The following is a 16,309-nucleotide window of genomic DNA, read 5'->3' on the forward strand; positions in this document are numbered from 1 at the left end:
CCCACACGTGTGTGCACAGCCTGACGTGTGTGCACATGACCCCATATATGTGTGCATGGCCTGACACATGTGTCCAAGACCCCACATGTGTGGGCACAGCCCCACACGTGTGTGCACAGCCTGACATGTGTGTGTGCACAGCCCCACACATGTGTGTGCACAGCCCCACACGTGTGTGCACAGCCTGACGTGTGTGCACATGACCCCACATATGTGTGCATGGCCTGACACATGTGTCCAAGACCCCACATGTGTGGGCACAGCCCCACACGTGTGTGCACAGCCTGACATGTGTGTGTGCACAGCCCCACACATGTGTGTGCACAGCCCCACATGTGTGTGCACAGCCTGACGTGTGTGCACATGACCCCACATATGTGTGCATGGCCTGACACATGTGTCCAAGACCCCACATGTGTGTGCACAGCCCCACATATGTGTGCATGGCCTGATAAATGTGTCCATGACCCCATACATGTGTGCACAGCCCCACATGTGTGTGTACGGCCTGACACATGTGTCCATGACCCCATATATGTGTGCACAGCCCCACATGTGTGTGCATGGCCTGACACATGTGTCCATGTGCCCACATGTGTGTACATGGCCCCACACGCGTGTGCCAGCGCTGCCACTCCGGTCCCCGCATGTCGGTGGCTCCGGTGTGGCCCCAAATCGCAGACTCAGAACTTTCCCCTGCTCGGACTTGCCCTGGGCCATTGCCAACGTCACACGTGTGTCCCACTGTGGGGACACCGAGCCCTGCTGTCCCCAAGGGCTGCCAGAACCCCACGTCCTCCCCGTGTCTCCCCGGTGTCCCCCTGGATGTCCCTTGGGCTGGTCCGTGTCAGACGTGGCCGTGGGGACACGGGGGTGGCCCCGGGGCCACGGTGGCCCGGCGGTGGCTCATTAGCGGGTCCCCGTGATGAGGCGGTGGCTCATTAGCGGGCCCCTGTGATGAGGCAGCGCCCGCCCACGGGGACGGATCAAAGGCCACCGGGGCCACCGCGGTGTCACCTGCTGGGGACAGGGACGGTGGTGGCAGGTGTGTGACAGGGATGGTGACGGGGACAATGGCACCCCCACGGGAACACGGGGGGATGGGGGGGGACGGGGACACTGCCACTCTCATGGGGACATAAGGGGACACCACTGGCCCATGAGGACACGGAGGGATGGGGACACTGCCACCCTCGTGGGACCCACAGCAGAGGGACAGTGACAATGCCACCCCCACGGGGACCCAGGGTGACGAAGGGGGCTGTGGCACCCCTGTGTCACCCCCCGGGGGACTGAGGGTGCTGGGGGGGCCCCGATGTGACCGGGGGACACCGTGGGGGGACCTGGGGGAGAGGATAGTGAGGAGACCCCAGAACTCGGGGGTGGGGGGGGATATCCCATACAGGGAGGGGCTGGGGGGGCTCTGGGTGCTCCAGGTTGCTATGGGCCCCCCCGTTGCTAGGGAGACTGTGTTGCTATGGGTCCCATTGCTATGGAGATGGTCCTGTTGCTATGGACCACTGTTACTATGGACTCCATTTCTATGGGCCCCGTTGCTATGGAGACTCCCATTGCTATGGATCCCCGTTGCGATGGACCCCCCGTATGTATGGAGACCCCCGTTGCTATGGAGCCCTGTTACTATGGGCCCAGTTGCTATGGAGATCCCGTTGCTATGGTCCTGCTGCTCCTATGGACCTGCCGTTGCTATGCACCCTCGTTGCTATGGGCCCCGTTGCTATGGGCCACCTTGAGATGGAGCCCCGGTTGCTATGGTCCTGCCGTTGCTATGGGCCCCGTTGCTATGGGCCCCGTTGCTATGGAGCCTAGTTGCTATGGCCCAGTCGTTGCTATGGCCCCCGTTGCTATGGGCCCTAGTTGCTATAGACCCTAGTTGCTATGGCCCAGTCGTTGCTATGGCCCCCGTTGCTATGGGCCCTAGTTGCTATGGACCCTAGTTGCTATGGACCAGTCGTTGCTATGGCCCCCGTTGCTAAGGGCCGCCGTAAGCCACGGCTCTGCGGTGCCGCCAGGGGTCGCAAACGGGCGGCTGCGGGAGGGGCGGGGCCACCCTGAAGACTCCGCCCCTCGGCCGCTGGTGGAGCAATCAGCGCGCGGTGACGCAAAGGAAGGGGCGGGGCCTGAGCAGCGGAGCCGGAAGAGGTTCGTGGGGAACTGGGGGGACGGGGGGGACCAATATAAACCTGTATAGACCAGTATGGGTCAAGGACCCCAGTACAGACCCCAGTATAGACCGAGGACCCCCAGTACAGACCCCAGTATAGACCAGGGAGCCCCAGTACAGACCCCAGTATAGACCAGTAACCCCAGGACAGACCCCAGTATAGACCAGTAACCCCAGGACAGACCAGTGACTCCAGTATAAACCAGTGACCTCAAACTGGGGGAGGGGGGCGGCCCTAGTGCAGACCAGTGACCATTACCCCCATACTGGGAAGGGGTCCCTGTCCCAGTACAAACTGGGGGCTCCCCAGTAACCTCCTCGTCCCCTCCAGGTCTTGCCTGTGCTCCAGAGACCCTCGGCCATGGTGAGTGGGGACGGGGCCACCTTGGGGCCACCGGGGCCACCACAGGACTATCGGGGCCACCTTGAGGCCACCGGGGCCACCACAGGACTGCCAGGGCCACTTCGGGGCCACCCTGAGGCCACCGGGGCCACCACAGGACTACTGGGGCCACCTCGGGGCCACTGGGCCACGGGGAGTGCACTGGGGTCACCTCGGGGCCACCGTGGCTGCAACGGGGGCCTCTGGGCCACCAGGAGGCTACTGGGGCCACCTCAGCAGCATTGAAGCCACCACGGGGCCACGTCGGGGCCACCGGGACACCACGGGACCACGGGACCACCCTGGGGCCACCAGGGCCACTGTGGCTGCACCGGAGGCATCTGGGCCACCGTGGCCACCCTGGGGCCACTGGTGCCACTGGTGCCACCGTGGGGCCACCAACGCCACCGGGGGGCCCCTTGTGACCCCCCAATGTCCCCCCAGGGCGAGCGCAAGGGCACCAACAAGTACTACCCCCCCGACTTCGACCCTGCCAAGGTGGGTGAGGGGCGTTTGGGGGGCTGGGGAGAATTTGGGGGGAGGGGGACTGGAGGGCTGGGAGGGTGTCAGGGGGGATTTTGGGGGGGTTTAGGGGCGATTTTTGGAGGTTTGGGGGGAACTGGGGGGTGTAAGGGGGGATTTGGCGGGGCTGGGGAGGGTGTCGGGGTTTTGGGGGGGCTGGTGGGGCTGTCAGGGGGGGTTTGGGGTTAAGGGGTTTTTGGGGTTCTGGGGGGCTGCCAGGGGGGGTTCAGGGGGTTTTTGGGGTGCTGTGGACCCCCCTGACGCCTCCTTTTTCCCCCCCAGCATGGCTCCCTCAACAAGTACCACCACAGCCACCCCCTGCGGGAGCGCGCCCGGAAGCTCTCCCAGGGCATCCTGGTCATCAGGTGAGGGGAGGACACACCCCAAAACGGCCCCTGGCACAGCTGGGGGGTCCCCAGGACACCCCTAAGCCCTCCCTGTGCCCCCCCCCCAGGTTCGAGATGCCCTTTAACATCTGGTGCGACGGGTGCAAGAACCACATCGGGATGGGTGAGTGGGGCTGGGGGCGGATTTGGGGGTGTCAGGGGGGTGTTGGGGAGGTTCTGGGGGGGTTGGGGGGTAAGGGAGAGGTTGTTGGGGGTTTGGGGGGGCTGGGGGATGTCAGGGGTTGGTTTTTGGGGAGGGTCTGTCTGAGGGGTTTTGAGGGGGATCAGGGCATTCAAGTGACCTGGCAGCAGAGTTTTTGGGGGCGGGGGGTGTTTTGGTGAGTCCCAGGGGGTTTGGGTGGTCAGGGGGGCCCTGAAATCCTTTGAGGGGTGGGTCTGACCCCCCCACTCCCACCCCTCCTCCCTCAGGCGTCAGGTACAACGCGGAGAAGAAGAAGGTGGGGAATTACTACACCACCCCCGTGTACAGGTGGGTGTGACACCCCTCCCGAGCTCTGGGGACACCTGGGGACACCCCCAGGGCCCCCCCTGAGCCGTGGACCCCCCCCCCAGGTTCCGGATGAAGTGTCACCTGTGCGTGAACCACATCGAGCTGCAGACGGACCCCGCGAGCTGCGACTACGTCATCGTGAGCGGGGCCCGGCGCAAGGAGGAGCGCTGGGACCCCCGGGACAGCGCCCAGGCCCCGCCCCCCTGTGAGTCCAGGACGGCCCAGTAACCCCAGTATGGCCCAGTAACCCCAGTATGGCCCAGTCCCAGTGCCCCCAGTGAGTCAGTCCCAGGAGGAGCACTGGGACCCCCGGGACAGCGCCCAGGCCTGGCCCCCTGTGAGTCCAGCAACACCAGTAACCCCAGTATGGCCCAGTAACCCCACTCAGGCCCAGTCCCAGCCCCACTGGTCAGCTCCAGTCACTCCCAGTTCCTCCCAGTGCTCCCAGTTCCCATTCCCGGAGCAGAAGGAGCGCCTGGTGCAGGATCCCCTGTGCTCCCAGTGCTCCCATTGCCCCGTTCCCTTTGCCAGCCCCGGAGCAGAAGGAGCGCCTGGCCCTCGACCCCATGTTCCGCCTGGAGCACGGGGTGCAGGACCGGGGGGTCCTGGAGCGCGAGACCCCCACCCTGAGCCGGCTGCAGGAGGCCCAGGACGCCTGGAGGGACGACTTTGGGCTCAACAGCCGCCTGCGCCGCCAGTTCCGGGTGAGGGACCCCCTGATACCAACCCAGGGGTGGGGGGGGATCTGGGACCCCCCCAAAAACCCACCTGGCACCCCCCCAACCACCCATTGAGGGGGGGCCTCAAGACCCCTCAAATGCCCAACGCTGGGTTCTTGCCCAAGCCTGGGAATGCTCTGAGACCCCAAAATACCCCCCCGGGACCTCCAAAATGCACCCGGGGGTGGGTGATGGGGGGAGCTGGGACCCCCAAAAAATCCACCCGGCACCTCCAACCATCCACAGGGGGGACTCGGGGCCCCCCAAAAGCCCAACACTGGGTTCTCACCCAAGCCTGGGACCCCAAAATACCCCCCCCAGGTGGGGCTCGGAGGGGCTCTGGGACCCCCACCCACCCAGTGCGGGGGTCTCTGGCCCACCCCCCTCACCCGCGGGGGTTTCCCTCCCCCAGGAGGAGAAGCGGACGCTGCGGGAGGAGGAGGAGGAGGCGGCGGCTCTTCGGGCTCGGGCCGGGCTGAGCATCCCCCTGCTGCGGGAGGAGGAGGAGGATCGGCGCCTCGCCGCCCTGCTCACCCTGCGCGCCCCCGACTGTGCGTGGGGGGGCCGGGGGGGGCGATTTTGAGGGGCTCAGGGGGGTCCGGCCCGCCCCGGTGACCCCCCCCCCCCCTTGTGCCCCCACAGCCTACGAGGAGAAGCAGCGGCTGAAACGCTCCGAGATCTCCCACCGGCCCTGGTTCAGCCCTGGGACCCCCCAGAAAACCCGGGGGCCCCTCGGGGGGGGGATCCGAGCACCCAAGGGACCCCCCGGCCCCCCCACCCCGACCCCCGCCGGGCTCGGCATCGTGCGCAGGAGGGAGAGCGGAGGGGCGGAGGGACCCCCCCCGGGGAACACCAGCGCTGGGGGGGACCCCCCTGCAGCCCCCCAGGGTGAGGGGGACCCCCCTACAGCCCCCCAGGATGGAGGAGACCCCCCTGCCCCGCTCCCGGGCCCCCCCAGGGCCGCGCCCCCCCCGTCCCTCGTCGCCGACTACTCAGACTCCGGTTCCGACAGCGCCTGAGCCGCAGTTTGGGGGGGCTGGACCCCCCCGGGGGTGGTCTGGGGGGGCCACCCAGACCCCTCCCCAGCCCCACAGACCCCCCCTCCTAATTTATACACCCCCCTCAGCACCCCAAAATTAAACGGTGTTGGTGGCACTGGTGTCCTGTCGTGTGTGTCCCACCCCTTGCTAGGAGACACCCCCCCGAATTGGAAACGCCCCCCCCCAGGTTGGGTACCCCCCACAACGAAGACAGATGTCCCCCTACCATGGGACCCCCACCAGGAATTGGAACCCCTCAAGTTGGGACCCCCCTCCATCATGAATTAGGGATCCCCCACCCCACCATGGGACCCCCCTGGATTGGGATCCTCCTCCCCACCCCACTGTGGGACCCCCACATGGACCAGGACCACCCCCCCAGGATCGTGGGTGTAAACCAGTGAGCCCAGTATAAACCCGTGACCCCAGTGCAGCCCAGTGACCCCAGTATGGACCAGTGAGCCCAGTATAAACCAGTGATCCCGACGTCGGGGGGGGGGGGGGGCGGAAGCGACGGGTTTCCAACCTGGACCGGGAGCCCCCGGGATCGGGCCCCCTGTGGTGTTCCCGCTATTCCCGGGGGTTGTCCCCCCATCCCGGGGGTTGTCCCCCATTCCCGGGGGGGTTGTGCCGGGGGTGTGACCCCCCCTCCCCGTTGCGGGGGGGCCGGAAGGGGCGGTGTTGTCCCCGCGATGGCGCTCGAGTCGCTCCGGTACCAACGCGGGTCCCTCGAGGTCCTGAACCAGCGGCTGCTGCCGGGGCAGCTCCGCTATGAGCGGGTGGGGGACGTGGAGCGGGCCTGGGGGGCCATCCGGGACATGGAGGTGAGGGGAGACACCCCCCCCCCGAAAACCCCTGAGGCCCCTGAGCCCACCCTGAACCCACCCCCGTCCTGATCCCCCTAACCCCTGACCCCCCCAGTCCTTACCCCCCAACCACTGACACCCCCCAGCCCTGGGGGTCCATCCGGGACATGGAGGTGAGGGGAGACCCCCCCCAAAATCCCCTGAACACCCTGAACCCACCCCCGTCCTGAACCCCCCCCAACCACTGACACCCCCCCCCCAACCATTGATTCCCCCCAGCCCTGAGGTCCGTCTGGGACATGGAGGTGAGGGGAGACCCCCCCCCCCGAAAACCCCCGAGGCCCCTGAACCCCTCTGTCCTGATACACCCAACCCTTGACCCCCCCCCCCAGTCCCGACCCCCAACCACTGACCCCCCCTCCGCAACCACTGACCGCCCCCCCTCAGTCCTGGGGGTCCATCCGGGACATGGAGGTGAGGGGAGACCCCCCCAAAAACCCGAGACCTCCTCTGACCCCCCAGATCCCCCTGGGGGCAGGTTGTAGGGACCCCTCCAACCCCCCAGGATGGTGATGGGGCTGTTGTCACCCCCCCTCCCCAGGCACAGGGTGCTCCTGCCATTGCCCTGGGGGGGGATTTAGGACCCCCAGGAGGGTGATGGGGCTGTTGTGACCCCCCTCGGATGGTGATGGGGGTTCAGGAGACTCCCCCAAGCCCCCCCAGATGGTGATGGGGCTGTTGTGACCCCCCCCAGGTTTGGGGGGCTCCTGCCATCGCCCTGGTGGGAGGTTTTAGGACCCCCAGGATGGTGATGGGGCTGTTGTGACCCCTCCCCAGGTTCGGGGGGCTCCTGCCATCGCCCTGGTGGGCTGCCTGAGCCTGGCGGTGGAGCTGGCGGGGGGCTCGGGCCCCACGGAGGATTTGGGGGCGCTGGAGGAGTTCGTGGGGCAGAGGTTGGGGGTCCTGCTGGGGGCCCGGCCCACGGCCGTCAACATGGCCCGCGAGGCCCAGCGGCTCCGGGCCTTCGTCCGCACCAGGGTCGAGACCCCCGGGGTCACCCCCCAGCAGCTCAGGGAGAGGTACAGGGGGTCTGGGGGGGGGAACTGGGGGGTCCTGGGGGGAAATTGGGGGGGCTAGGGGGGGAGTTGGGGGGCTGGGAGTGACGTGAGGGGGGTATTGGGATCTCCCAGAGGTGGGTTTGGGGTCCTGTGGCACCTCTGGTGTGGATTTGAGGTGTTTAGGGGGGGTCCAGGGAGGGAGCTGGGAGGTGCAGGGGGGAGCTGGGAGGTGCACGGGAGGAGTTGGGGGGCTGGGAGTGATGTGAGGGGGGTATTGGGGTGCTGGGGGGGGTTATTTGGGTCTCCCAGGGATGGGTTTGGGGTCCCATGGTACCACTGGAGTGGATTTGAGGTGTTTGGGGGGTCTGGGGGAGCTGGGGGGTCCAGGGAGGGAGCTGGGGAGTCCAGGGCGAGAGTTTGGGGGCTGGGAGTGATGTGAGGAGGGGTATTGGGGTGCTGAGGGGGGGTTATTGGGGTCTCCCAGGGATGGAGTTGGGGTCCTGTGGTACTGCTGGACTGGATTTGAGGTGTTGAGGGGGGTTTCTGGTGTCCCCCAGGGGTGGATTTGTGGTTCTGAGGTGGATTTGGGGTCCCCCAGGGGTGGGTTGAGGGTGTCCCAGGGATGGATTTGGGGTCCCCTAGGGGTGGGATTGGGGTCCCAGGGGGGTCCCACACCCCATTTTCCCCCCCAGCATCATCGAGTACATCGAGGGGCTCCTGGAGAAGGACCGGGGGGACAACCGGAGCATCGGGGAACACGGGGCCCGGCACATCCTCCAGGGGGTCCCGGGGGGGGGCCCCGTCACCCTCCTGACCCACTGCAACACCGGGACCCTCGCCACGGCCGGATACGGCACCGCCCTGGGTACGGGGGGGCACTGGGGGGCACGGGGAGCACTGGGGGGCTCAATGTCCCCCCTTGCTTTCCCCCCGTGTTCCCAGGGGTGGTGCAGGCCCTGCATGAGTGGGGGGGTCCTTGTCTGTCTTGAGGGTCCCTATTTCGGGAGGGGGGTCCCTGACCTGTCCCCTTGTGCCCCCCGGGGTGACCCGTGCCCTGCACGCCCAGGGGTCGCTGGTTTGGGGTGGGGGGGTCCCTGTTTTGGGGTCTCTGATCTCTTCCTCCCGTGCCCCCCAGGGGTGGTCCGTGCCCTGCACGCCCGGGGGTCTCTGTCCCGCGTGTTCTGCACCGAGACCCGGCCCTACAACCAGGGCTCGCGGCTCACGGCGCTCGAGCTGCGCCACGACGGGATCCCGGCGACGCTGATCGGGGACAGCGCGGCCGCCGCAGCCATCCGGGACCGGGGCGTCAACGGTGGGGGGGGACAGGGGGACATCTGGGACTGGGGGGGGACATGGGGGGACATCTGGGACAGGGGGACATCTGGGACTGGGGAGACATCAGGGATGGGGGGACATCTGGGATGGAGGGACATGGGGGGGACATCTGGGACAGGGGGGACATCAGGGATGGGGGGACATTATGGACAGGGGTGACATCAGGGATGGGGGGACATCAGGGATGGGGGGACATGGGGGGACATCTGGGACAGGGGGGACATCAGGGATGGGGGGACATCAGGGATGGGGGGGACATCTGGGATGAAAGGACATGGGGGGACATCTGGGACAGGGGGGACATCAGGGATGGGGGGACATCAGGGACAGGGGGGACATCTGGGATGGAGGGACATGGGGGGGACATCTGGGACAGGGGGGACATCAGGGATGGGGGGACATTATGGACAGGGGTGACATCAGGGATGGGGGGACATCAGGGATGGAGGGACATGGGGGGACATCTGGGACAGGGGGGACATCAGGGATGGGGGGACATCAGGGATGGGGGGGACATCTGGGATGGAGGGACATGGGGGGACATCTGGGACAGGGGGGACACGGGACAAGGAGTGGGGCCAGGGGCCAGCGGATGGGGGAGCAGGGGCAGGGGCCAGGACGGAGGGCACTTTGGGGGGGACACAGGGGTGACATGGGGGGGATGGTGACACCGGGCAGTGGGTGACACACAGGTGGGGGAGCCTGACCGGTCCCCCTGACCCCTCCCTGTTCCCCCCCCAGCCGTGGTGGTGGGCGCGGACCGCGTGGCCGCCAACGGGGACGTGGCGAACAAGATCGGGACGTTCCAGCTGGCGGTGGTCGCGCGGCACCTCCGCGTCCCCTTCTACGTGGCCGCCCCCAGCTCGTCCTGCGACCCCTCCCTGCCCGGGGGGCACCTGATCCCCATCGAGGAGCGGCCCAAGGCCGAGCTCACCCACCTCGGGGGGGTCCTGCTGGCGGACCCGGGTGGGTGCAGTGGGGGGGCACTGGGATGGGGGTCCCTGGGGGTGTCACATTTTCGGGAAGGGGTCCCCGTGGCCCTCAGAGTGTGACACACCTCGGGGGGGGGGGTGTCCCAGAGAGGGTGGGCAGGGCTTGTATAGGGGTAGGGGTCTCCTATGGGGTGTGGGGGGTCCCATATGGGTCAGGGGGTCACATATGGGGTGAGGGGAGGTCCCACAAGGGTCAATGGTCCCCCCTGCCGGGGGTTCGCTGCCGGACTCCCCCTGACCCCGTGTCCCCCGTCCCCCCCCCTGCAGAGGTGGACGTTTGGAACCCGGCGTTCGACGTGACCCCGCACGAGCTGATCACGGGCGGGATCATCACCGAGTGGGGGGTTTTCGCCCCCCAGGAGCTGCGCCAGGCGCTGGAGGAGCGGGGGGGGAATTAATTAAGGGGGCAGGAATTGCTTCATGGAGCACTTCCGGCCTCCTACATCCCGGCGTGCCTTGCGCGGGAGAGGCCTCGATAAATCCCATCGTCCTTTGCGCCACTTCCGCTCCTTCTATCCCAGTAGCCTTTGCGTCGCCACAAGCATTTTATCCCGTCGTGCCTCGCGGCCGGAAGCGGAAGTGCCTGAAGCGGAAGTGCCGCTATGGCTCAGGGGGTCCCCAAAGCCGCGGCCAAACGGCCCAAAACGACGACGACGGCGGCGGCGCGGGGGGGGCGGGGGCCGAGGAAGGGAGGTGAGGGGGGGGTCCAAGGCCGGGGGGGTGCCGGGAGGGACCCCCAGAGGGGGCGGGAGGAGCTGCGGGGCTCTGGGGGGGGCTCCGCTTCCTCCCCGGGGGTTTCTGGAAGGGACACGCCCACCGGGGTGTCAAGGGAATCTGCGGGGGGTCCCGAGAGTCTCTTGGAGGGTCCAGGGGGGTCCTGGGGTCTCTCAGAGGGTCTCGGGGAGTTCGGGGGGTCCCGGGGGTCTTTTAGGCGGTCTGGGGAATCTCTGAGGGGTCCGGGGGGGTTCGAGAGCCTCTCAGAGAGTCCAGCGAGTCTCTTAAGAGAGTCCGGGGGTGTCTCATGGGAGGGTCCTGGGTGTCTCTCGGGGCTCTGGGGCATCTTCCGAGGTGGTCTGGGGGTCTGTCACAGGGTCCCGAGGGTCCTGGGTGTCTCTCAGGGAGTCCGGGGTGTCTCTCGGGGAGGTTCTCGGGGTCTCTGCCCCCCCCTCACGACCCCCGTCCCCCCCCCCCAGGCCGAACCATCGCCCCAAAGAAGCTCCGCGTGGTCCAACAGCAGCAGCTGAAGAAGGTGAGGGGGGGCCGGGGGGGTCTCGGGGGGGCTCCAGACCCCGCCCTGGCCCCCCCCTGACCTGCCCCTGCCCCCCCAGCGCCTGGAGATCGGGATCCGGCTGCGGATCGAGCGCGAGACGGCGCAGCGCGCGCAGGGCGCGCTCCCGAAGAGGCTCTCGGTGGTCGCGGCGCCGCCGCCCCCCAAAAACGGCAAAGCCAAGAAGGGCCGCGGCTGAAACCCCCCGCCCCGGGACCCCCCGAGGGGCTGGGGGGGGGGCTGGGAGGGTCCGGGCTGGTCTCAGCCACCTCCCCCCCCCGCGTTGTTTGTTTAATAAAAGGGATTTGGGGGGCGCGACCCCCCTCCCACAGTGGGGGTGTCTGATCTCGGGGAGTCGGGGGGGATTTGGGGGTTCCTGGAGCCGGGGGGGGGGGGGCCAAGGGGGAGGGAAGGGAGAGGGGCGTGGCCTGTAGGGCGTGGCCTGTAAAGGGGCGTGGCCGGCGAAGCGGCGGTGCGGGGCAAAGGGCGGAGTCAATGAGGGGCTCGGCTAGAGAAGGATGGGGCGGGGTGAGGGGCGGGGCCAAAGAAGGGGGCGTGGAACGTCATGGGCGAGTCAAGGGGGCGTGGCCAAGGAATGGGCGTTGCCAAGGAGGGGGGTGGTCAGAACCGTGTCGGGGGCGTGGCCAGGGGAAGGGGCGCGGCGAGGGGCGTGGCCTGGCAGGGAAGACCCCCCCCAGGAGGGTTCCCTCATTTTGAGGAGGCGGAGGGGTCCAGGAACTCCCGTTTGGGGCGGGGGGGCTCCCATGGCGGGGGGGGTCGCGTGGGAGGGGTCCCTTGGGTGGGGGTCCCATTTTGAGGGGGCTTCCCGTGGGAGGGGCCTTTTTTGGAGGGGGTCTCACTCAGAGGGGTTCCGTTTTGGGGGGTTTCACGTGGGGGGGGGGCTCGTTTGGGGGTCTCAGGAGTCTCATAGGGGTCCCATTTTGGAGGGGCTTTCACATGAGGGGGCTTTTCTGGGGAGTCTCACACGGGGGGAGTGTCACCCGTAAGGGTCTCCCGGGGGGAATTTGTCTCCCGTGGGGGTCTCTTATAGGGGGGGGTCTCCCATGGGGGTCTCCCATTTTCGGGGGGCTTCACACGGGGGGGAACGTTCGGAGGCCTCATTTGGGGGGGCTCTCCTATGGGGGTCCCATTTTAGGGGGACAAACGACATTTGGGATCTTCCTTAGAGGGGTCTTTCACATGGGGGGGGTCCCGCGGGGGTCCCATTTGGGGGGGAGGAGGGGCCTTCCCATGGGGGGTCATTTCTGGGGAGTCTCACTCGGGGGGTCCCATTTTGAGGGGGTTCCCGGGGGAGTGGGCTCATTTGGGGGTCTCCTCCGGGGGTCCCATTTTGGGGGTGTGTTTCCCATGGGGGGGGGGTCTCTGCCCAATCCCAAAGGGGGGGGGTGTCACACCTCTCCGGGAGCCTCCCGGGAGTCCGGGAATCAACTTCCCGCCCCCCCCCCGCTCCCCCCCACGTGTCGATACCCCCCCCCCCCCCCAAACCCTTCCCGGTCTCGACGGGGGTCAAAAATTCCCTCCCAACTCCGCGCAAGAAACTCCGGGAATCCGTCACGGCCGGGAGGCAAAATCCCCGGGGGGGGGAACACGGTGGGGGGGGGACACTTCCCCTCCACCGTGACGTCATCAGTGTCCCCCAGGGCTCCCCCCGCCCCCGGGGCCACCGGTTCCTCCCCGGTCTGTCCCCACCCACCCGCCCGCGGTCCCATCCCCCCCCGGTGCCACCCTGGCCCCCCCCCCCATTGTCCCTGCGGTGTCACTTTGTCCCTCCCCGGTGCCACCATTGTCCCCTCCAGTCCCCCCAGTCCCTCCCCGGTCGCCCCGATCCCCCCCTGTTGTCCCTCAGATCCCCTCCGGTGTCAATCTGCCCCTTCCCGATGTCGGTCTGTCCCTTCCCGGTGCCACCATTATCCTCCCTGGTGTCACCGGAGTCCCCCCGGTCCCTCCTTGGCGTCCCCATCCTCTCCCCGTTGTCCCCATCCCCTCCCCGGACCCCTCTGGTCCCCTCCGCTCCCTCCGATGTCCCCTCCCCGGTGCCGCCCTGATCTCCCCTGGTCCCCTCGGGGTCCCCCTAATTCCTCCCCGGCTCCGGCCGGTCACCCGTGTCCCCCTCCCCGGTGTCCCCCTGTCCCCCTCCCCTTCCCGGTGTTCCCGCTCTCCCTTCCCGGTCCTTCCCCATCCCCTTCCCGGTCCCCGCCGATCCCTCCCCGTTGTCCCCGTCCCTCCCCCCGTCCCCTCCCCGTTATCCCCTGTCCCTTCCGGGTCCCTCCCCTTTGTCCCCATCCCCTCCCCCTTGTCTCTGGTCCCTCCCCGTCCCCTCCCCGATGTCCCCATCCCCTCCCCCGTCCGCTCTCCCGTGTTCTCATTCCCTCCCCGTTATCCTCGGTCCCTCCCCCGTCCCCTCCCCGCTGTCCCCATCCCTTCCTCGCTGTCCTCGTCCCCTCCCCGTCCCCTCCCCGCTGTCCCTCCCCGCTGTCCCCGTTATAAGGCGGCTCCTCCGCTCGGTCCCCACCGCGATGTCGCCGCTCGCCGACCCCGAGAACCCCCCGGTGCCCCCCTGCCCGTGCCGGTGTCCCTGCCGGGACCGGGAAAAGGAGCGGGACAAGGACTGGGACCGGGACAAGGACGTGGAATGGGACGGGGATCGGGATCGGGATGGGAGCCGCTGTCGCCGCCTGGTCCCGGTTGTCGCCGCCGCCGTCGCCGCCGCCGCTCTCGGAGCCGCCGCGGCCGCCGCCGCGATCCTGGCGCTGCTCTGGGGGGAGCCCCCGCCGCAGGTGGGCACGGGGGGACCGGGGTCTGTCCGTCTGTCCTGGGGGCCGTCTGTCCTGTCCCGGGTGTCCCTCTGTTCTGGTGTCCAGGTGTCCAGGTGTCCAGGTATCCATCCACCCAGGTGTCCATCTGTCTGGCCAGGTGTGTGTCCATTCATGTTTTCCCATCCATCCTTCTGGGTGTCCATCTGTCCGTCCAGGTGTCCATCTGTCCGTCCAGGTATCCGTGTGTTCACCTGGGTGTCCGTGTCCATCCAGGTGACCATCTGTCCATCTCTGTGTCCACGTGTCCATCCACATATCCATGTGTCCATCCATGTGCCCATCTGTCCACCCATGTGTCCATCTGTCCATCCCTGTATCCGTGTGTCCATCCATGTGCCCATGTGTCCAGCCCTATGTCCATCTGTCCATCCCTGTGTCCGTGTATCCATCCATGTGCCCATCTGTCCATCTATGTGTCCATCTGTCCATCCCTGTGTCCGTGTATCCATCCATGTGCCCATCTGTCCACCCAGGTGTCCATCTGTGCATCCCTGTGTCCGTGTGTCCATCCATGTGCCCATCTGTCCATCTCTGTGTCCACGTGTCCATCCACGTGTCCATCCATGTGCCCATCTGTCCATCTATGTGTCCATCTGTCCATCCCTGTGTCTGTGTGTCCATCCATGTGCCCATCTGTCCATCTATGTGTCCATCTGTCCATCCCTGTGTCCGTGTGTCCATCCATGTGCCCATCTGTCCATCTATGTGTCCATCTGTCCATCCCTGTGTCCGTGTGTCCATCCACCTGTCCACCCAGGTGTCCTTGTGTCCATCCCTATGTCCATCTCTCCATCCCTGTGTCCGTGTGGATGGACATTTGGGGACATTTGGAGACTGACCCCCCCCTCCTGTGCCCCCCCCAGGCTGCCACGGCCGCCCACGTCCTGCTCAGCCCCGGTGAGTGACCCCCCCGGGGCATTTTGGGGGGCTCGGGGAGGGAGGGGAGGGAGGCGGGGGAGAGGGGGGGAGTAGCTCGGGGGGGGGGGGGGGGGGGCGGAGTCATCCCAAAAGTGTCACATCCCGAAAGTGTCACGGAGGAAACGGCACCTCGGGCTGCGGCTTGCGGGGGTGGCACCGGGGCCTCACGGAGTGTCCCCAAGTGTCACGGAGTTGTCATGGGGTGACCGTGTCCCCAGAGTGTCATGGAGTGTCCCCGGGGTGTCATGGATCATCCACAGGATGTCACGGAGTGTCCGTGTCCCCAGAGTGTCATGGAGTGTCCCCAGGGTGTCACGGAGTGTCCGTGTCCCCAGGGTGTCATGGAGTGTCCCTTGGGTGGGGACACCCATCTCCTCCTGGGACACCCCGTCTCCCTTTGGGACACCCCATCTCCCCTTGGGACACCCCATCTCCCTTTGGGACACCCCATCTCCCCTTGGAGTTGCCCCATCTCCCTTTGGGACACCCCATCTCCCTTTGGGACACCCCACCTCCCTTCGCATCACCCACCTCCCCTTGCGCTCCCCCCCCCCACCTCTACCCCCTCCCCTCACACCTTCTCCCCTCCTTACACCCCCTCCCCTCCCTCTCCCCTCCCTTCCCCCTATAACTCCCCCCTTTCCCCCCCCCCAGGCTCCTTCCCGACCCTCTCCAACGACTCCTGGCACTACGAGCGGGGCATCGAGGGCGTTTTCCCGAGCGCGGACGTGCTGCGGGACTCGGCGGGCTCGCTGCGGGTGGCGCGGGGGGGTCTCTACCTCCTCTACGGGCAACTCTGGCTGAGCTGCGCGGCCCCCCGGTGCCCCCCGGGCCGGGTGGTCCTGCGGCTGCTGCGGGGCTCGGGGGGGTCGCTGCTCGAGGTGCCCCTGGAGCTGCCCCTCGGGCTCGGGAGCCACCGGGCGCGCTCGCCGCTGGCCCAGGCGGTGGCGCGGCTGGACGAGGGGGACACGCTGAGCCTGCGGGTGACGCCGGGGGGGGAACACGAGGGGTGGCAGCTGGAGCAGGACGAGCGCGAGGGCAACTTCGTGGGGCTGCTGCGCATCGCGGGCGGGTGACGGGGACGCCCGGGGGTGGCACTTTTTTGGGGGGCAGTTGGGGGACACGCAGCGATGGTCACCCCAGAGATCTTTCACCATGGGGGTCCTGAGACCCCTCCCTGTGGTGAGAGATTTGGGGACATCAAAGGATATCGTGGACCCTCACACCTGGCTGGGTGGAGGGGGGCGTGACGGGGACACCCCACTCCCCCCCCCGTGCCTGGAGATTTGGGGGTGTCAAGGGATGTCGATGACTCCACGAGGGGATTTGGGTCCTGAGACCCCCATGTCCA

General features: G+C 67.5%; 3 protein-coding genes across 6 annotated transcripts; all 3 read left to right on the forward strand.

Annotated features, from left to right (window-relative positions):
- The first annotated feature begins 2,089 nt into the window (after positions 1–2,089).
- Positions 2,090–5,814, forward strand: CCDC130 (coiled-coil domain containing 130). 2 transcript variants are annotated; one of them, XM_032677306.1, is made up of 10 exons: positions 2,090–2,163; positions 2,517–2,549; positions 3,012–3,065; positions 3,372–3,454; positions 3,544–3,599; positions 3,905–3,965; positions 4,049–4,191; positions 4,518–4,690; positions 5,118–5,256; positions 5,348–5,814. In XM_032677306.1, the coding sequence occupies exons 2-10, from the start codon at positions 2,547–2,549 to the stop codon at positions 5,722–5,724; spliced, it is 1,089 nt and encodes a 362-aa protein (XP_032533197.1). In that variant the 5' UTR covers positions 2,090–2,163; positions 2,517–2,546; the 3' UTR covers positions 5,725–5,814. The 2 variants fall into 2 exon arrangements, with proteins under 2 accessions (XP_032533197.1, XP_032533196.1); XM_032677305.1 differs by lacking the exon at positions 2,090–2,163 and adding an exon at positions 2,171–2,235 and having other exon boundaries at positions 2,269–2,549.
- Positions 5,815–6,338: 524 nt separating this feature from the next.
- MRI1 (methylthioribose-1-phosphate isomerase 1) lies at positions 6,339–10,435 on the forward strand. Of its 3 annotated transcripts, none has more exons than XM_032677301.1 (6): positions 6,339–6,569; positions 7,389–7,630; positions 8,302–8,474; positions 8,745–8,921; positions 9,686–9,910; positions 10,204–10,435. In XM_032677301.1, exons 1-6 carry the CDS (start codon positions 6,438–6,440, stop codon positions 10,332–10,334), a joined length of 1,080 nt encoding a protein of 359 aa, XP_032533192.1. In that variant the 5' UTR covers positions 6,339–6,437; the 3' UTR covers positions 10,335–10,435. The 3 variants fall into 3 exon arrangements, with proteins under 3 accessions (XP_032533192.1, XP_032533194.1, XP_032533193.1); XM_032677303.1 differs by lacking the exon at positions 6,339–6,569 and adding an exon at positions 6,845–6,856; XM_032677302.1 differs by lacking the exon at positions 6,339–6,569 and adding an exon at positions 7,015–7,025.
- Positions 10,426–11,534, forward strand: CUNH19orf53 (chromosome unknown C19orf53 homolog). The gene is made up of 3 exons (XM_032677304.1): positions 10,426–10,629; positions 11,130–11,185; positions 11,265–11,534. Exons 1-3 carry the CDS (start codon positions 10,539–10,541, stop codon positions 11,400–11,402), a joined length of 285 nt encoding a protein of 94 aa, XP_032533195.1. The 5' UTR covers positions 10,426–10,538; the 3' UTR covers positions 11,403–11,534.
- The last annotated feature ends 4,775 nt before the right edge of the window (positions 11,535–16,309 follow it).

The sequence above is a fragment of the Chiroxiphia lanceolata genome, unplaced genomic scaffold (assembly GCF_009829145.1).
Source record: "Chiroxiphia lanceolata isolate bChiLan1 unplaced genomic scaffold, bChiLan1.pri scaffold_49_arrow_ctg1, whole genome shotgun sequence".
Taxonomy (NCBI): Eukaryota; Metazoa; Chordata; class Aves; order Passeriformes; family Pipridae; genus Chiroxiphia; species Chiroxiphia lanceolata.